This window comes from Glycine soja, chromosome 18 (genome assembly GCF_004193775.1).
Source record: "Glycine soja cultivar W05 chromosome 18, ASM419377v2, whole genome shotgun sequence".
Lineage (NCBI taxonomy): Eukaryota > Viridiplantae > Streptophyta > Magnoliopsida > Fabales > Fabaceae > Glycine > Glycine soja.
Window position 1 is genome coordinate 6,781,522 of NC_041019.1, and position 20,184 is coordinate 6,801,705.

At 31.3% G+C, this 20,184-nt stretch overlaps 2 protein-coding genes, 3 long non-coding RNA genes and 1 other non-coding gene across 8 annotated transcripts; 2 read left to right on the forward strand and 4 right to left on the reverse strand.

Annotated features, from left to right (window-relative positions):
• Positions 1 to 149: 149 nt before the first annotated feature.
• On the reverse strand, positions 150 to 2,340 carry LOC114397696 (RNA-binding protein pno1-like). 2 transcript variants are annotated; one of them, XM_028359872.1, is made up of 3 exons: positions 2,254 to 2,314; positions 2,073 to 2,099; positions 150 to 1,133 (listed from the first exon to the last, which is right to left on the reverse strand). In XM_028359872.1, exon 3 carries the CDS (start codon positions 1,124 to 1,126, stop codon positions 464 to 466), a length of 663 nt encoding a protein of 220 aa, XP_028215673.1. In that variant the 5' UTR covers positions 1,127 to 1,133; positions 2,073 to 2,099; positions 2,254 to 2,314; the 3' UTR covers positions 150 to 463. The 2 variants fall into 2 exon arrangements, with proteins under 2 accessions (XP_028215673.1, XP_028215672.1); XM_028359871.1 differs by lacking the exon at positions 2,073 to 2,099 and having other exon boundaries at positions 2,254 to 2,340.
• A 666-nt stretch (positions 2,341 to 3,006) lies between these two features.
• TRNAG-UCC lies at positions 3,007 to 3,078 on the forward strand. Its single transcript has one exon. It is a non-coding gene; the product is annotated as a tRNA-Gly (tRNA).
• Positions 3,079 to 4,912: 1,834 nt separating this feature from the next.
• LOC114396066 lies at positions 4,913 to 6,675 on the reverse strand. Of its 2 annotated transcripts, none has more exons than XR_003663204.1 (4): positions 6,651 to 6,675; positions 6,116 to 6,548; positions 5,782 to 5,994; positions 4,913 to 4,959 (listed from the first exon to the last, which is right to left on the reverse strand). It is a non-coding gene; the product is annotated as an uncharacterized LOC114396066 (long non-coding RNA). The 2 variants fall into 2 exon arrangements; XR_003663205.1 differs by lacking the exon at positions 6,651 to 6,675 and having other exon boundaries at positions 6,116 to 6,230; positions 6,450 to 6,548.
• Positions 6,676 to 8,635: 1,960 nt separating this feature from the next.
• LOC114396067 lies at positions 8,636 to 10,681 on the reverse strand. Its single transcript, XR_003663206.1, has 4 exons — positions 10,667 to 10,681; positions 10,474 to 10,571; positions 10,208 to 10,359; positions 8,636 to 8,733 (listed from the first exon to the last, which is right to left on the reverse strand). It is a non-coding gene; the product is annotated as an uncharacterized LOC114396067 (long non-coding RNA).
• A 6,411-nt stretch (positions 10,682 to 17,092) lies between these two features.
• On the reverse strand, positions 17,093 to 19,586 carry LOC114396404 (BTB/POZ domain-containing protein At1g55760-like). The gene is made up of 4 exons (XM_028358361.1): positions 19,434 to 19,586; positions 18,966 to 19,111; positions 18,506 to 18,624; positions 17,093 to 17,962 (listed from the first exon to the last, which is right to left on the reverse strand). The coding sequence occupies exons 1-4, from the start codon at positions 19,550 to 19,552 to the stop codon at positions 17,360 to 17,362; spliced, it is 987 nt and encodes a 328-aa protein (XP_028214162.1). The 5' UTR covers positions 19,553 to 19,586; the 3' UTR covers positions 17,093 to 17,359.
• On the forward strand, positions 17,294 to 20,184 carry LOC114396405. The gene is made up of 5 exons (XR_003663298.1): positions 17,294 to 17,435; positions 17,525 to 17,991; positions 18,087 to 18,170; positions 19,392 to 19,636; positions 19,721 to 20,184. It is a non-coding gene; the product is annotated as an uncharacterized LOC114396405 (long non-coding RNA).

Here is a 20,184-nt window from a genome sequence, read left to right on the forward strand (position 1 = left end):
TCAATTGCCAGCCTATGAATTTACTATATATCTAGATAGATATGAAATTGAGTGAGTACAATTCATCTTAATTGCTTGTATATATAGATTAGAGCATAACAGTCATAAATTACTCTAATCTATACTAATGTAATGTATTCAAGTTCACAGGCAAAACTTAACCAGGCAAATTGGGAGACAGAACTTAACCAGTTTTTTTCTGTAACAATCAATCAGTAAACATTCATAAATTACTCTAATCTATACTAATGTAATGTATTCAAGTTCACAGGCAAAACTTCACTTTTACAGAGATGCTCTTACACCCACAACTTTGGTTTGAACTTAACAAATAGCTGAATTGAATGAACCGAAGCAACCTCCTCACAATACCTCATCCACATCATACTTGATCTAAGAGAAATTATAGAAAACTCTATGGGAACAGAAAAATGATCCTGTTTTGTAATTGATTAGAAGAAGATCAAAACCTTTCTGCCAATCTGGCAGTAACTGCTCTAAGTTTTGAATACACCTTTCCTGCGGGTGATCCCAGGATCAGGCTACAGAGAGAGTCCCTGGCAATCTTTATGTTGGCAAAAGATCCCAATATGTGAATTTTGGTGTCAGCAATCACAATCCTTGTCTTTGATGCATTCTCAATTGCGAACTTTGTTTTACCACCTTTACCAGATAACCTTCCAATAGCACGAGACAAGTGATCGCCTCGAAGAGTTTTAACATCCTTGATCTCAAAGGACTCGATGTAGAGCTCATCCAAACGCAAAAGAGCAATGGCATCTATGACATCAAAACCCAGCATGAAAGCATGGACAAAATCAGCACATTTTTGCAGGTTACTAATATCAGGTGTATCAGGCCTTGTCTTCAGCTCCACTCTACGAGCCTTCAAATTCATACGAACATCAATTTTCATCTGTTCATATATGGGAGTATAGATGTCCATCCAAGCTTTCTTGAGAGGGGTATAACGATGAGGTGGAACATTCACCTTGCGGAACTGTACCTGACCATCAGACATCTCATGAGGCTTCAAAGGCTCAAACTTTGGCTTTGGTGGCAAAAGTTTGGCTTCAGATGGGACAGTCTCAACTTCCATAGAAGAAGCTGCCTGATTTGACTCCATTCTGCAACTGTTCCCAAAGCAACCCAAAATAAGTTGATTTAAAATATACAAAAAACTACAAGTAGAAGTTAAATGTAAATAAGCCGAATTGATTCCTGCAGTTCTAGATAAGAGCAGCCTATTTATCAATCACAAATAGTGGCATGGTGTAGATGGTCCCAAAAATACAATAGGCCTTTAGGGGACAGCAGCACAGCTGCTATTCAGAAGTTTATAAATCCAACATAAACATTCCCGGTCAGTGGACTCAAATCATAGAGAAGTAGAGGCATTCTGCTCAGTCTTTCTCGGTTTCCTTTTTATGACAGAAACAGTAAGTCTCATGCTCTAAACTTTTATGTTTCAAATAAAGACTAAAACCCCAAAAATACCCAAAATAAGGTACAAACTCACAACAAAGACGAGTAAAGAGGGAATTTTCCCTCTGTTAACTATAACAGCTGAAACAGCTGATATTCCCTGGGATAACAACCGCAATTCATGGATGCTTGAGGTCTGAAAAAGAAGCCTAAGGTCCAAGGTTATTAAACTTGAGAGTTTATATAGACTCGTGAAAGTTCCATAGACTCGACTGGTACACGCGTAAGAGTCTACTTCATATAAAAATAATAACAAAATATCTATGAATAACATACTAATTAAATATTTCAACAATATAATAAAGCAAAACAGTAAATCATAAAGTTCAGAATATTTAAATAAACAAGTCTAATAATAATACATCACTACTAGACAATAACTTATAGAGATTATAGTAGTGGTAGATCGTCCTCATCGAAGGTTGATGTTATTAAAGAACAAGGGTTTGATATTATTAAAGGTGAGAATTTTGTATAACACGCTAAAGAGTAGCTTAACAATGGATTTCAGCGAGGTTTTAGCAAAAAACAAAGTCAGGTAATGATTAAATTCAATGGTAAAAAATGCGAAGAAATTACGCAAACACCTTTGATTATTTGTTGTTTCCCGAGATCTGAACCAAAACAATTTGACAAAATTGAATTAGGTCCATAAAACATAAACCCTGTGATTTATAATTGGGTGGTGCAGTCACTAGAATAGAGTAAAAAGTTCATGAAAAAGAACAGAACTACGAGCAGGTAAGTGAAGGAAAGCTAACAGCATACCACGTAGCCGGAGAAACTGATGGTGGCCAATGCTGCGGCGATGACGGCGAGGAGAGGGTTTGACGCAGTTTCACTCTCAGGGTTTTCAGTAATGTATCTAGGGTTTTATAGGGATAACCCTTTGTATTTTTAAATATGTTCGAGGCTATTCTTGTCCTTTGGCTACCTATTTTACATATTATTGTTTTCAGCCTAAATCGCTTATTTGGTAGTTTATTTTATTTTTTTTATCTTTTAACAATATTAATTTGTTCATTTATTTTGTTTTTTTTATTTAGTCTTATATTTTTAAAAAACTTATTTCATATTTTATTTTATTTTTTGGTTTAATTTAATTTTTTATCTTATTTTTTTAGTATGATCCTTTATTTTATTTAAGATTTATATCATTAGTCATTTAAAAATAAATTTTATTTTTCAATTTTATCCTCTTTCCTTTCACTTCATTTTTAATAAAAAAATTATTTCTTAAATGATTAATAAATTTAATTTTAAATGAATCAAAATATTAAACTAAATAAAAATAATAAATGACTAAGATAAATTTTTAAAAGATAAATAATTAAATAAAACCTAAAAATAAAATAAAAGAATAAATTAAACTTTTAAAAAATAAAATATTAAATTAAACTAAAAAAATAAAATAAAGGATTAGATAGCTCGTTGGGCCATGTTTTTATTTAATTATGTAATATGTAATATGTAATGGTTCCATTCAGTCACTTTAAATTTTAAGAAAATGTGCGACAAGGAGCGTTTGTAGTCCAACGGTTAGGATAATTGCCTTCCAAGCAATAGACCCGGGTTCGACTCCCGGCAAACGCAATAAAAAAATTTTAAAAAAGAAAGTTTAATTTTAAGGATAATTCATAATTTTTAAAGATTATTATTATGAAAATATTCAGGTTATATTATTGATTAACAATATAAAAATTATTTTCGTTATTCATGCAAATACTATTTATTTTATTTTTAAATTTGAAAAGAAAGGAATAAAATAAATACAATAATATTATTAAATTAATAAATGAGATTATATATACACTCTTATTTTATTCCCTCTAAATTCATTAAAAAAAATAAAAATTGGAGTTGTGTAGTTCACTCGTATCTTAATGTATTTAAAATATTTTATAAGCAAAATATATCGCCTGCCTAAATAATTATATTTTTTCTGTTCTTCTATTGTTATTATCATGTAATTCTAGCTTTTTTTAGGTATCAACTAATTCTAGCCAATACCTTGATTGTTTTTTACTTGCATAATTTAAAGTCTTTTCTTCACTATTTCTCTGCTAAAAGGATTTCAAATCTTTATTCTCAAAATAATTAAAATTTTAAGATATTAGTTAGGAAATGATAAGGTCCAAAAAAAAATGTAAAGTCAAAATTTTGAAAAGTATAAACTTTGAAATCTTTTACGTTTAATATAATAAAACAATAAATTTTAAGAATGCATTGAAAACTATTCCTGTATTTTTTTCCTAGTGATTAGCCTTGAATTTTAAGGCTAATTATGACCTAAATATTTGTTTCTTACTCATGAAAATGATAAATTTATTAGTAAATAAAATATCAAAACAATACTTGATGCATAAAATATTATTTCACGATGACAAGTGTATCCTACACAGTAGTGTCATGGATTCAAAAGTCTAAAAATTGTACCTTAGAGATCAATTATGTTCCTAAATAATTCAAATTAGATAAACTAAATGATTTTGGAAATTTTATCCTGTGTTGAAAGTATTTCACCAATTGTAACACAAAAATACAAATTAAGCTAAGCAACAATTTTTAAGAAAGAGATGTATGATTGAGGATAAGCTCGGATTATGAATTCACATGTTCCAATTTTAATTAAGAACCATAAGTAAATGATTAATTGTCGGTTACCTCTTAAATTAATTTCCAGTCTATGGTTAAGGTTTGAAAACACTCATTCCGTTAAATTAAATCTCAAATGACCAATTGAAAATTAATTTAGGGTTAAGGATGAATAAAAGAGAGGTTTGTAAAAAGGACATTCACATCATGCAAGTTCTATAAACCCTATTGTTTTTACAGGTAAGTTAATCATAAGTAGATGATCAATAACTCGTACTTAACTATGAATTAGAGTGATCAATTTCAATCTAAAAGAGAAAACAATAAAACAACATGATTAAATGAATAACATCGAATAACTCAATTAAAATATGAAATTAGAGTATATGGGTACAACTAGATCGTAATCTGAGTTCTATGGGTTTGGTCAACCATGGTTACAATATAGCCAAACATTATAAAAAAATAGGAGCTCAATTGTACCTGGTGTAGCTCTAGACATCAAAAAATCCTTGTTGTTCAAAAGTAAGTAAAAGGAAACCTAAAAATGTCTCTCCTTTTTTATTTATACTAATGACAATTAAATAACAGTGCAGAGGTCAGCACTGGCCGTGCTAAATCGTGCTGAAGAAAACATGACCATGTTTGGATGTGTGAGGTTGATTCTGATTTTTGGCTCTAAAACAACGTGAGTCGTACTATGAGTAGCACAGTTGTGCTCGGATGTGTGACGCTGATGAGGAATTTTCTTGAAAATCAGCATGGTCATGCTGGAATAGCATGGCCTGCAGGAACTACATGGGTCGTGCTCTTCGAAGATGCTCAGAACTTCTTTTTTTTTCTCCTTTGCTTTGGCTCTTTTCTCCATTTATCACTTCCCTGCTAAACTGTTCACACTTAACACATACCCACAAGCTCTGATAACAAAATGAAATTAAAACAAGATAAAATGGGACAAAAATTAGGATTCAAACACAGTCAAATAACGATCTATCAATATTGTGGAAAGCTTTATATTCAAATAAACATAATATTATGTAGCATTTTTTAGCTATTATTGCTCTTATTGTTTTGGAAGTTAGCACTTTCAAGTGAATTTAGCCTTGAATTTATAAAGACAATTGAAATTCGAAGCACCGAACAAACAAAATGTATGCAAGAGATTCTCATATATAAACTTTAAGCATAGTTTCAACTTTCAAGTTTCAACACATAAGCATAATTCTCATGAGGACAGAAAGTTGACCTTATACATGTTATTTCCTTTCTTTTTTATTTCTCATGATATATACCCATCACTTATCCAAACATTCATTTGGATATTTTCCTATAGAAAGAAAACATAGGACAGTTGATGACTATCAAATTTGATATATTTTTAAAGGGTAGTTAAGATCATATATGTTGTAAGATTTTGGACAATTGTAGGGCTTTCTAGAAAACATTCTTATTGGTGTGAGGTTGTAACCATGAGCACATAGGAAGTTCAAGTAATCAGTTGTGTTTAGATCATATACATGTCCAGGGTCCATTGCAATAATTTTTAACTAAGAATTTAAATGTCATTCACAGGTGTATGGAGGAATGCTCTCGAGAGTAGGAATAACAAAGCTACACAACATATAGCACATTTTGTTGGACAAGATCTTTGTGATATGTCTAACTCAACTCTAAAGGACGACTTCTAAAGTCTATATATACCAGTAGTCATGATAGCAGATTTTAAGGCAGCAGGACTCCAATTGCGATAGAGTCTTTTGAGAAGGCCAATGATGCCAGAAACATGAGGGAAAGATGCAAAAGTTCCCGACCCTTATTATACAGAATCCGCCGATTATCTGATGCAAAACCAGTTGGACTAAAGACTTTGGACCATGCATAAAGAATGTCCACACCTGGTGCAGTGATGTCAGGCTGACAATGAAAATGAAAATAGAAACTGTAATTGGAAAGTTATCTTTAGATCTCAAGGGAACAAATTAAGGAGTGATTCAATGCATTAATGGAAAAGTTGGTGATGAAACAAAGAGTGAACCTTAAGGATTGATAGTTGGATGGGGTTAGGTCCCTTAGATGATAATGAAGCAATTACTGGAGCAGGTTTCAGTCCTAATAGAGTTTTTGCTCTGGTCATGTAAGCCATGGGGCTCCTGCAATATAACATTAGCATTTTTTGGCATTTTTGAATCCTAAAGGATTGATGTTAAGAGATAAATTACTTGTGCCTTCAATGTAGGAATAAACATATTCTCCATCTGTGTTATTGACATGTGAAGTAGGCAGCAAATAAGGAAATGGCAAAATGTCATTACCACGTTGCTTATTATTTGCCAAAAATTAGTCCCACTGTGCCTGTAGTAAGAGCTTACCCCTCTGCATAACTTAATCCATCAACCTCCTTTAGGAGGCAAACCAAGATTTTTCCCTTTGCCTTCTTAGGATCAATAGTTCCAGCCTTACATAGTTGACTGCAAGAAATCAAGAGAACTAATAAATTCCAACAAGCAACAATCATACAAAGAAACAAACTACACAAATTGATATGCCTCTATTGGAACTTTCGAACTTACGCATCTTCAATTGTTGCATTAGCAACTTTAGCATCTATAGAATTGATCAAAGAATAGAACTTCTTATATGGCAAGCCTGTAGAAAGACTAGCTCCCTGGCAGTCCAAATTGAAACATGTAAATACATGAATAAATAAGAGAATTCTATAATGTTTATTTTGTTTTGGAGCTAAGTTAGATGTAATTTGAAACACACTGAACTTAGAATAAATAGTAAGCACTGACAATATAAAGTTTTTACATTGTCAATTAATCACAAATTAGTGTGTATATAGATATTACACTTCTGAACTTATTACACATGACTATGAACAAAATAAAATGACACCATTATGTGCTTCTTGTCACCAAGTGCTATATAATTAGCAAAGTCTCTATCTATTGTGCTAGCACCAACACTAAAAATCCACACTAGTTACAGTTCCAGGTTCTGGTCCTGCATTGCCACCACCAGTAAGCACTATTCTATCATTAACAATTGCATGGGAGGCCCCTATGGAAATCCCATCTTCAAAAAATTCTGTTGGAGTAGGCTGCCCTAGGGAACAAGAAATTACATCAACCCTATCACTTATAGCATCCTCAAAAGCTTCCATGATATCTGCGTCGGTGCATTCAAGATCGATTGTTCCCAGCCAGCATGTTGGGTTTTTTGGACTCCCTTCCTATGTGGAGTAAATGCCCAAATAAGAAAGCCCATTTTATCTCACTTATTTAAGTGAACAGGGGTCAGACTAAGGTGAGAGAGAGACTCATTTGTGAAGGAAAGATAGTTACAAAACATTAAGAGAGAAAGGAGAGGGAAAATTATTGTGATTTTCGCACACTCACCAGAGAATATTTTTTAAATTGCAACTTTGGATTCGTTCACCGTTAGATCGGACTGATTTTTTTGCAGTCGGTTCTACACGTGATAATTCAAATTGTTCAGTTGGATTATTAAAACGATATTTGGAGAGGGAGATAAGTGTTTCGCATTCTCTACTCTATATTTTGAAGTTTCATCTTCTTGTCTCTCTATTGTAAGCATTAGTGCTCTATTTTGATTTATCGGTTTGTATCACGTTTCAGTGTACTTGATAAAGACTCTCTTATACCTTCATTGATTATAGTGGAATTATTTCTTTGGTCTTGACGATCCATGATTTTTACCCTTGCATGAGGTTTTACACGTTAAACAAATTGTGTCTGTTGCGCTCTTGATTTCTATTTTGCGCTCTATATTTTATTGGTGTTCATCATAGGTTCTTGCAAGTTTGAGAGAATTTATTTTCACTGCCGATTGTTTTGTTATTGTATTGGTCTGTTTTTCCATCACAGCAAACCTTGTAGGCTGCAACATAGGCTCTTGGAGAGCCACCCTTGGCAGTGCCATTGCCTTAGCCAAAAGCATTTGCTCTTGAAACAAAGTTACTTCCAGCAATTGACAAAGTTGAGGTACCATGGCCAAATAGGTCCCGTGCTGTGTAAAGTGTTTTGTTAAGTTTGCCAAACTTTGACTCATAACCATTGCTGAAGAATCTTGCTCCTATCAATTTCCTGTGTGATTTTGAACTCAATATAAATAGAAAGGTAAGAGAGATTTTCTTTTGAAACAAGTAACAATAGAAGGAAACTGGGGGAAGGGCAGTTTCCTTATTGGTCATTTATTACAGTGCATTCTTGATTGTGCATATTGTAGTGATCAAGTCTTCAAGTTCAAGTGGAACAACATTTATGCAGCATTTTTCAATGAACAGTACTTGGTTATATAATATTGAATGTTATGGTTATTTCAAGCATGCAATTTTTGTTTTACTTAACAAAACATAATAATGCAAAAGAAAGTGTTTGGCATTTTTACTTTCTAAATGAAGTGAAAATTTAGTGGATGATGAGCATTCAATCAATATTATTAATTGGATGATTGCTTTAAGTCAACTTACATGAATATAATCTTCTAAGCCAATTAAGTGGTTCTTGAGATGAAAATAGAGGACAAACCTGTTGCAAATAAAATTGTCAAGTTGGCAGATTCCGCGCCATCTTGATGGAACAGGGCACATTCCCTCATCACTAAAACTTTTAGATTCAGGCCAAACGCCTACTTAAGAGTCAAGAAACTTTTGAATTAACATAACACATGTGAAACATTTTCCTACACGAAATGCATTTTTCTGTTTCAGAACTAATCTGCATTATTTTTTAGCATCTTTTCAACCATGTAAGGTGCTAGAGAATTAAGTTTAAAGAAAATAATAATAAATTTTGTAATATCATGACAACTTGAAACATTATCCAATCCATAAATGAAACACTTGCTGTGTCTTTAGATACACCACACACTGACACGCAGATATATGATATTTAACAAAACATGTTGTGTACCCAAACCTTTAGGAATAAGACACACGGAATAAAAAGTTATTTTCTTTATTTTGATGAGTTTAATGATTATGTACGAAAGATTTAAAATAATTTTATATCTTTATTTAATAATATATTATTGTTGATATAATTTTTTAAATAATCATTTCAAAAGTTAACAAGAATTATGATTAAATGATAATGTAAAATTTGTTTTTTTAGTGCATAGTTATTTTTTCTTTTGATATTATTAATATTTAAAAACAGAAAATATAATAAAAATAAAGTGAGATGTTTATCATTAAAAGTTAAAGTAAAAAAATATTTGTCTCCAGGGTCTATATATTTTAATGAAACAAGAAAAATCTTTTCTTAGGTGTGATTAAACGTAAGTCCCGCAAGATTTATTGGTAATTATTGAGCCAACAATAAATAATACATTACTAAAATCATTTTAATAAAAATTAAGTGCATGATTATATTGGAATTTCGTGAATGTGACACGCTTTAATTTCCGAAGTAAATCCAACGGTCAAGATCATTTAATGTACAGAGATATTTCTTGCTTTGGAATGAGAAGCCAGAGAAGGGAGAAATAAGAGACTATGTTGAATATGCGTTTTTATTTTATTTTATTACTAAAATAGAGTAATGTAAGAATAATATAAAAAAATTGTATATGAACATTATCATTTATTTCAAAGATTTAATTAGAGTGCACACACAGTATAAACATTTTTTTCAATAAAACATATTGTCAACTAATTATGAATTGTTATATTATTGAAAATTGTTAATTTTTGTGAAAAGCATTTTAATCAAAATTAAACTCACATTTGAATGGGATAAAATATATTTTTTATCTCTCAAAATATTTCAAATTGTTGATTTTAATTGTTATAGGAAAATTAATATGGCTTTAATCTTTATATTTTAATAGAAACACATGTTTTTAGTCCTTGACAATGGACTAAAATTGCATCACTTTTAATAAAATGAAACATTAAAAACATATTAAATTTTTGTAAAGATTAAAATCAACTTATAAAATATTCTGGTAAACTAAAAAACATTTTTACTTTATTTAAATTTTATGATAACCAAACTTATTAAAACATCTAGTACATTAATTTGGAAAGAGAGAAGAAGCAACCTCCTCCTTTGAAAATCTAACAAAAACTTGACTTTGACTATGAGGATAAGAAACTGACCTGTATCAATGTTATCAATGATTACACCCTCACCATATGGAATCATTGGGAACCACTCCATCACTCTCTAGCCCAAGAAATTCCCATGATCTAGTAGTTTGCAATTCATGCCCTTTGTTCAGAAACACAACACTACATTTGGATTTTCTGCACTAATCAAAACAACACAACAGTATTTAGATTCAAAAGGGAATGTTTTATGCTATCCAATCTCCAAAGATGATAACAAAGCAAAACAAAGTGGAAAAATGATAGATGTGATTCACTTGATATTTCTTGTGCATCTTCCTCTTCAAGTACAACAGCAAAACCATTGATGTGTTTATTGTATGAATAAAATATTGCTTCTTTGGCTTTCTCATGGCTGTGTAGTAAATATAAATTTGAGTAGTCAATTTCATCTATCCCATAAATAAGTCCATAAGATTCAACAAGTTTATTTGAATTCTATATATGTACCTTCCCAAGTGTGAGCCTAATAATTTGTAATGGGAATTCGTTGCAGACTCAAGATCACTTGCTGAAGGGTTTGGGCCATGAGAATGTGATCCTAAGTATACAATATAAGACTGCAACAAAGAGAAGACAAAACTTAAAAAACCATTGAAATTTATAAGCATAACTCGCACAAGCAAATTTATTACTTATTTTGAAGTTGAAAATAAAATAAGCTAAAAATCAGCAAAATTCAAAACTGGAACTAAATGGAGAAATGAACTTGCCCTTTTGATGGCATAGGAGGATTGTTGCAAGAAAGACCAAAGAAGCAACAATGAGATAAGGTGTAGAACAGAGAAACCCATTATATGTTCCTCAGTTCCTCTATGTGATGTGCCACCTTGAGGCTATGCTTTCACCTGCATATAGTTTCACTTGCTCTTGAAGTGATAAGTCAACAATGTGATAGAATTGGACTTCGTTATGAAAGCAACATCGGACACAATCAATCAATCAATCATGTAGGGAAACAAACTTTCAAAATCACTCTTCATGAATGACTAAATCTTCAAAGTATATAATTAGAAAATAATAAATTTAATTTTCAGATATTAAAGTAATAACCTTATCATGCGAGTACGCATGTATGATTCGAATTATTGTTGTAAATATAGCTCAAACAGTTTTGGGAAATAGATTGCTCACTTGGTGTTTGTAACGGGCACATTTGTAAGCCCAAACAATTAATAAACTTGTCCTGAGCTCACCTGTGCTTTGTTGCTAGATAAGGTGTAAGACCAAAGGATTTGTTTTGAACTCTATTTTGTTCCTTTCTTCCCCCTCCCTCTCTTTTCACACACCTTCATTCTCTTCTTTCTCATGAAAAACCTCATTTCTCAGCCTCTTCTCTTATTCTCCCACCCCATTGTACCTTTTTATTTTATTTTATTGAACTATTAAGTATTAACTTAGCCCCTCAAGTATTACCATCTCTATGTAGTCCCTAAAGTAATAAAATTATATAAGAAATCACTCAGATATTGAACATCCATCAATTTAGTCCTTGAGTTAGTATATTTTATTAATGTTTTGGAGACCAATTTGATGGATTTTTAATACTAGAAAGGACTATTTATTATGCTTTGCTTGAGGAATTACCTATACAATTTTCTTACTTAGGGACCTTTTAGGAGAGAGATTAATACTTTAGGGATGAAGTCGAGGGTTTATTCTTTTTTTTCCTCACTTCTCATCGATTTGACATAAACTAGTTTCCAAAGCTAGTTCCGTTTTGTATACATAAGTTTTCATTTTGTTAATTTCTTTTGTAAAAAAATTAAAATAACATAAATATGTTTCGATTGTGTTAATTTTTTTGTGAAATCTTTAACACAACATATCACGGGTACTCCACTTTTCCTTCATAGGAGTTGTTATTGGCATTACCAAAATTACTAATGGCAGTATCCATGTGGGTGCTTCTTAGCATTATTTTGAAAATTTACTTTCAAAGGAAAAATAATGGAATCATAACTCCTTTGTGTATTTTTGGGGTAAAAAAAATTTGCACATTTTGTTGTGTATTTTTTGGGGATGAAAAAAATTACACAACAGAATCAAGATTATGTTGTGTAATCCCCCTCTCATAATTTAATTGCACAACTTTTTTCATCCCAAAAATATACACAATTGAAATATGTTTCCATTGTGTTGAGAACCATAATAAAATTATACTTTTGTTGTGTGCTTTTTTGTTTTGTAAAAAAAATATAATGAAAGTACGATTCTATTGTGTTCCTCAATCCAAAACATAATGAAAACATACTTCCATTATATAAAAAAACAAAAAAAAATTTACCACAACATATCAATATAGAGATGAAGGAGAAATGAGAGGGAGAGTTGAAGGGAGAAGGGAATGGACGCACATTGAGGAGGGAGTTGGGCTGATGAAGAAGGAAGAGATAACAGTTGGGGGTGTAGGAAAAAGAGAAGGATAAAATGGATTATTTGCTATAACTGATAGTGCCAGTAACAAATTTGATAGTGGCAATAGTAATACCCTTCCTTCATTCTAAATGGCCTGGACTTTTATTTGGCCCAATTCTAATACATATCTCAAGTAAATATATTTCAGTCTTTTATATAGTTTATTAATTTTATTCTTTTATTTATTTAATTTTTCATAAAATGATTTCTATAGTTATAAAGCAATATGTCATATCACAAAAATTATCTGGTATCATGACTAATAGTTATATTGGCTATTTAAAAAATGACAATTAAATTAAGAAAAAAAAATTAAAGGGCAAAAACCAAATGAAGTTATGTTTGTAAAACCACAAATATGTTTAAACCACATTTAGACCAGCACATATACAAGTTATTTCAATTTAATGAGAAATAATCACAACACGTAGTTTTTTTATAAGTATGTACGTCTTTTGAATAAATTTATATAAAATTTAATAAATTAATAATCTAAGGTGGCTCTTGAAAAACTCAAATGTAATTCATTTAATTATAGAAAGTGTGTTTAAAATAATACATTATTTTGGTCTAGTATCATATTCATGGGTATCAATAAAATGATTAGGTCTATTGTTTTGATATAATTTTTTTTAAAAAAATAATTTGTATAAATATGAGTTTAATCAAGGATGGATCCAAGGTGGAGAAGCAGGGCCTTGCACCCCTCCCCTCCCTTAGAATTCTTTGTGTATATATGAGAAAAAAAAGAGAAATTAAAGTTAAAAAATACTAAAAATAGGTTTTTGAACTGATATTTGCTTACAAATTTCCTAGTAGTGGATTATATAAATATTTTTTAAAACTTATTATTTATTAAATAATCGTTTATTAGAAATTAAATATTTAAAAAATTATATAAAAAAATATTTCAACCCCCCTTAGGTACACTTTCTGATTCGTCCCTAGCTTTAATTGGTTTTAATTTTCTCCTTCAATTTTCATTTGTTTTGTTCATCATAAATTTTAAATCTATTTAATTAGTTTATGTCATTGTTAAGTAGTAAATTGATATTCAAATACTCATGTCACATCAATAAAATTATTAGGTGTCGTGACTATTTTACTCATCACATAAACACTAAAACTTTAAAAAAATTAAAATTTAAAATTAAAATTAGCAAAATAAATGTTAATTTTTTTCACAGCAATAAATTAGGACACCAAGTTAAGTTGATTTGATCCAAACGTGAATTTGTACTCAAAATACATTGTGTTTGATTTTTAAAACTCAAATCCATTAAAATTAGTTTCAATCCAAGTCGAGTTAATGGAACGCAACAAGTCGTAAATAGTAATTAGTAAGTATTTTTATTTTTTTTTCCTCTTAAGTATATTGGGAAACACATTACCGTTAGTTTTTAACTGTTTTTATTAACTGAAAAATTAATTTAATTGTTTACTAAACAAGTTTTTTTTAGTAATTTTTAAAGTTTTTTAAATATTATCTGAAATATTATTTTTTAAAATATTAGTTTCTAACTTCTAGTTTTTTTATATTTTTTTCTTTTTATCCTTATTATATTTATCAAATTTTATGATTATCCTTTTTAATAAATCTTGATTTCATTATTTTTTTTTCATTCTATACTTTTAATTTTATCAAACATTTATAATTTAATAAACTAACTTTTTAACTAATTTTATCCGATATAATCTAAATATGAAACCTTAATAAACCTATCAACTCTAAACATGAAATATGTAATGTAAGACAAATTTCTTTTATTATACTAATTACTACAGGTATGAGGGTCACCATTTTTTTTTTCAATTCTAATTATTGCTATGACTAAATAATAAAGGAAGCTACAATAGTAGGTGAAAACGCGAAGAGAAAACTAAACTACTGTCACCATCTAACATAATGTAGTCCTAATGAAAACAAATTCAAAATCATCCAGTGGCAGGGCCACATAACATATTACACTAGCAACTAAGAGAAGATCCTAGTAATATTCCATATTCTGGCCATAAGGTCTACCATAAAGCATAATGCAATTGCTTGTTATGTTAACTTCAACTCTTCCTTCAGTTTTCTCTTCCAAGTTCAAGCTTGAAGAGAATAATGCTTGGATAGTTGGATTCATAACCTGCCCTCCAGACTTTTTGTAAGAGGCGAGTACTTCATCAACTTTTTGTGTTGTGTATTGTTTCATTAATTTTCTTGAAAGTTTCCTATGTTATGCTGAATCGTTTTGGTTTTGATGCTTGAGTTAAAGTTCTGTGGAACTCAAAGGAATCTGTGCTTCCTCTGTTGCATGTTATGTGAGCAAAACTTGGTGGTCCACATTTGCAGTTTTCCATGTCCTTTTAAAGGCAGAACAAAATACCCTTTTAAATGGAAGTGGGTATCTTTCTTCTTAGCCATTATAGGTGTTTTATTATTGGGAGACAATGGAATGGTTTTTCTTACCTTGGATACGAAGTGATCTTTCTCCTTCATGCGTGATATTAAACTGATATATAAAAGAGAGTCATCTTATCATCATTTCATTCCCTTCAATTTGTTTCATTCCCAAATATACAATTGACAGAAAGTGGAGAATATTAAATAATTAATGCAAGTTAACTTAAAAAATAGACCACTAATTATTCAAGAGAGAAAATTCACTTCCTATGGAGATTAACTTCCATGTTCCCACAACTTTTTTTTTTTTTTGTATTGTATGCAAGTGAATGCTATCCTCTATAAGAATACTGCAAAAACACAAGGAAACCTCTGGATTTTATGATACAAAACCACTCATGATTGAGAACATAGATTTTAAAAAAAAATAGTCCATTACCGCAATTGCAGTGGCAATGTTAAGGTGTTTTTACGCAATTTCCTGCAATTCAAGGATGGTGACAAAATCACGACTGTAATTGCAATTTAAAACTACGATTGAGAAAAACAGACTTTTGTAATTCAAATTATCAAAATGTTTTTTTGCTTCTATCTTCAACCCAATTGGCCATGTAACATGAGAGGATACTAATTTGTCAGTTATGATCTATATGCTTTTATTTTTTTTGTTGAGTCTTGCACTGTTCACTCTTACATCTGTACTTGTCCATACATGGTAAAGGAAAATATGATTGAATTTGTTGATAGAAACAGATAAGCTCATGCTTTGACTAGTTTCCCTATGCACACCAATTCATTGTACTTCTCAACATAGCGCTCCAAATTTTTTATGATAAACAGTGAGTTAACTGACTGCTCTGTTGTGGCCAATCTGGCTTATGTGGCAACTATGATAATTGATAAGCCAAGTTGAAGAAGTGCTATGTTGTGAAACTGAACAATATGATCTCAGTGCATTGCATCTCAACAACTTTTGTTTAATGAAAATCTTAAGGTATCATAGTGATGTGACTTGGTAGGCACATTCCAAATTATTTTTATATTCCTTTTGCACTATGAGAAATCTCAAGATTTCTACATGCACACCAAAAGACACTGTCTTAGAAGAGTTTTGGCCCAATTAAGTTAGAAGTTTAGACATAGAATAAATTAAATATGTGGTCAATGTTAAAAGAGCAATGCTAAATTTTTAATAACAATGGAAAATAAATTGAAGCACTTGTAAGTGCTTGCTGGCATTTTGTGAGTGGCACGTTCTCTCTCTATCATGGACTTATGGTCTTATCTGCTAGCTGATTTTGCTGACTTGCTCAAGTGTTTCCCTTCCATCAGGTTGGTATGTGCACTTATACTTCATCCATTGTGCTCTACTTTTATTGTTGAACTAGGCAAAAAATGGAGAATATTAATATATTATTTACCTCTTTTTCTGAGAAACGGAGAGCAAATTATTAAGATAAGAATTAGAATATTCGTTAGCTGCCAATTTGGATTTAATAATTTAATGTACTCAAATCTGCATCATAAGTACTCTTAATCTCGCTTTGTCCTTTGGATGTTAAAGGAGCTTCCCCAAAAATCAAAATAATAGGACATCAATTTTTTGCATGGAATAATGATTTTCAAGCAAGCTTGATAGAGGTAAAATCTAAAATGTAAGGGGATGTTTAATTTGATTGTTTTTTGTTTTTATTTTTACTAGAAATAGAAAATAGTGATGAAAACGTGTTTGGTTGGGTTTCTGTTTTTATTTCCAGTGAAAATATTTTTAGTGTTTTCAGTTAAAACCAAGAACCTCATTTTGAGTAAAATGAAAACGCGATGACAAAAAATGTAATTTTAAGTAAATATAAAAATACATTTCCTCTTGAAAATGCATTTTTCAGTATTTTTATTTTTTGAAAGCAGAAAACAAGAAGTCAAACCAAACATGTTTTCAGAATTCTAATCTTTTGAAAATAAAAACAATTTTCAAAAAATGAAAACAGAAAATACAAACAGAAAATAAAAATATAAACCAAACACACCCTAAGATTCTCTAAAACACAATAATAAATATAGCAGTCAAGTATCATCAGAATTCAGGACCATTTTCACTCCTGAATATATGTTACTTTTCTTTTTTATATGATGTACATTTTCTGTAAACAATAATACCTTATGGTTTACATTTGAAGAGCACAACATAAGTATGTACATAAAATCATAAAAAATTCATCTGAGCGAAAGAATTAGGTTCATCAAAACAAATCCTGCACAACAAATTGAAACAACCTATTCTTAGGTATGTTGAATAACAACAAGCCTTCCTATCTTTCTTTGAAGTTGCAAGATCTTCAGAATCCTTTCCAAGCATCAAGAACTTCATGGAAGACCTCAGCAATCAGATCCCTATCTGCATTTTGCAGGAAGGTATTGAAATCTTCACGAATTTCATATATTTTACCAAACTTCACAAGATATCGGATGCAACTCATCTTCAGTTTCATCAACTGATATAGAGATGCATTTTGGAGCCTATCAAGTACATTCTTTGTGTCAATATCTTCTAGAAGACTCTCATGGCATACATCTCTCAAATCAGATATGTCATACTTGTCGGCCGCGTGCAGAAGGGCCAGCCTATGAGTCAGAAACTCTTCATGTTTGATGATCCCATAAAGATAATTGAGAAAAGCCTGGCATGATTCAAGTGACATGTCTGAGATGTTTATGGTTGACAATTCTTTCTCCTGAAGATTATGTGAGAACATGCTGCGGAAGACGGGTGATCTGGCAGCAAGAACAGCTCTATGAGCTCCAATACTTCCATCAGAAGCATTGATGGTGATGTCCGTGTGGATGCCTTCTGTTAGCATTCTTCCAAGAGACTCTATGGCTTTTGCATTTGATCTTTGCTGAGTAAATCCTTCTGCCCAAATGGAACAAGGTTCTCCTCCCTGCATTGAAAAATAACATTCCAAATAAGGTAAGGTATTTGTATTCTCAGAGTTATACACCAATTCAATCAGATTAAATAGGAACACTCATGTTAATGTTATAAATTACAATGAACACCAACAGGCAACAGCTCAATACAAGTGGATTATGACCATGAGACCATTAACCCTTGTAGCGTGCAATCATCCAATCACAAATCTTTTGCATGTAAGTTCATTAACTTTTATAATAATTACCTAAAGAGTAACTCCAACTATGATTTCTGATTGATAGATGGTGTTTACAGTGATAATGCATGACAATTAAACTCAACATTACAAGTACTAGTCCATTGTCACTAATATTCCTGCTTTATCATGGGTGATTATTCATTATGGCTGAATAAAGGAATTAGTTCAGTGCTAATGATTACAAAATCCTATTAGTACCCTGACTTGATTTTAGCTAGACAATCGCATTCCAATTGCCTCAAAATAACCACCATTTGTAATGAACATTACAGGGACAACCATAGGTTAAAAAAATGTGTATTTAGAACATACGTTTGGGGATGCAGTCTTCAAATCAAGAAACTCTACGTCAATAATGAATTTTCCAGTTAGTGGAACTTCAATTGCCCAAACAAAATCCTCGTTGTTCTTTAACACTTTGTCCTTTATTTCTGCATCATATATAAAAAAAAAAGCATATATACTCATCAGACAACATGAGAAAAACTCTTAAAACAAAAATACTGAATTTCACAGCAAAACAACTTTGAGAAATTGTGAAGATGCAAACAAAGTGGCATAACATATGCCATGATATCTTCTATTGGCAATTATCATTGTACAACCATGTACAACAACATCATGCAAATACACGCCAGAATCTAAGATTGTTGATTATTCTCTATCCACAAGAAAAAACTAAGAATTTAAGCCTATGAATTGACAGAACTAACAACAACAAAAAAGTAAAAGGAACCAAAAACAAAAACAAAAAGTAAAAAGAAACTCAGACCTGGATGTGTGATGGCCTTGCGATCTCCAACAGAACTAACCACCCGAACGATGAAAGATGCAATTGGGGGGTTGTCTCTCGTAAGATTGGATATTTCTGGGAACAATTTAACAAACAAAACCCTGTTTTTCTCCACCGACAAATGCCTTCATTTCAAACCAAAAATAAATAAAATTAATCACACTCTCTGCTCCAATTTGACACCAAAATTCAACAACTCAAAAAAAAAAAAACCAAACTTTTTGAGGTGCCAAACACTTTATCACACATCTAAACCAATTTATCCACGTGGGGTGCTTCATAATTTAGCTTAACAAAGTACACAACATAACCCCACTTGTGAGCGTTCTGTTTCTGTGTCCTGTTTCCTACCTTAAATGTCTGTCTTAAATCTTAACGAAACATGTTCACTTTCTTTTTTAACAGATAGATAGATAGATATATAGATAGATATGGAGAGAGAAATACCAATTCCAGTTTCCGATCTTGAAAGGATCGGATTTTCGGTAAGTGCAAGAAGCCAAGTTTTCGATTCTCCATTGAGCAAGGCGCGGCGTGGTTTCGACTCTGTATGCAGAATCGCTCATCCTATCAGCAAAAGCAAGAGCTGTTGTGATTTCATGGATGCAGTCCAAAATTCCCTCCAACAAAAACTCTCCCGGCTTTCCCAGGTTGACTCTTTATTCTCCAACTCACTTCACTCTTCATATGAAGATCCTCTGTTTCTGTTTTTCACTGTTTTTCACTCAAAACAGGACAAGCCACACCTCCCCTGTTTTTTCTTCTTTTATTTATCTCAAAATAGCTGAGAAATTCAGACAGCGTTCAACAACATTAGCTCTGGCTTTGATTAGATTGCAATTTCTATCAGAGGTTTCGGACACGCAAGGATTTTGGTGTTGCTTTTACCCATTTTTCGGAGATTAAAAGAAGAAAAAAAAATGCATATTTTAGAGAAAGTGAGAGAGAAAGAGAAAGAGTGACTTGTACTTTTATTGGTATGGGATGGTGATGGCCGACGATAAATGAGTATTGGTTGGTTTGTTTTAGACAGGTCTAAGTCTTAACATTATATGATTGAGGATGCAGAAGGTGTACGTGTTGGATTTTGTGTTGATTTAAGATGACCTTATTGTTGGGTCATGTGTGAGCGTGCTTTAAAGGGAAAAGAATTTTTAAATTTTTGGTGCTTTGAAGCAAAGTATCTGTTCCTTGCAAA

What these genes read in the sequence shown, in the direction of transcription:
- LOC114397696 (XM_028359871.1), bottom strand. Translation starts at nt 1,126, where the DNA reads ATGGAGTCAAATCAGGCAGCTTCTTCTATGGAAGTTGAGACTGTCCCA.
- LOC114396404 (XM_028358361.1), bottom strand. Translation starts at nt 19,552, where the DNA reads ATGAGCGATTCTGCATACAGAGTCGAAACCACGCCGCGCCTTGCTCAA. An exon ending in AAGATCGGAAACTGGAATTG is followed by an intron (nt 19,112 to 19,433) that starts GTATTTCTCTCT and finishes TTTGAAATGAAG; the next exon opens with GCATTTGTCGGTGGAGAAAA. An exon ending in CAAGGCCATCACACATCCAG is followed by an intron (nt 18,625 to 18,965) that starts GTCTGAGTTTCT and finishes TATATGATGCAG; the next exon opens with AAATAAAGGACAAAGTGTTA.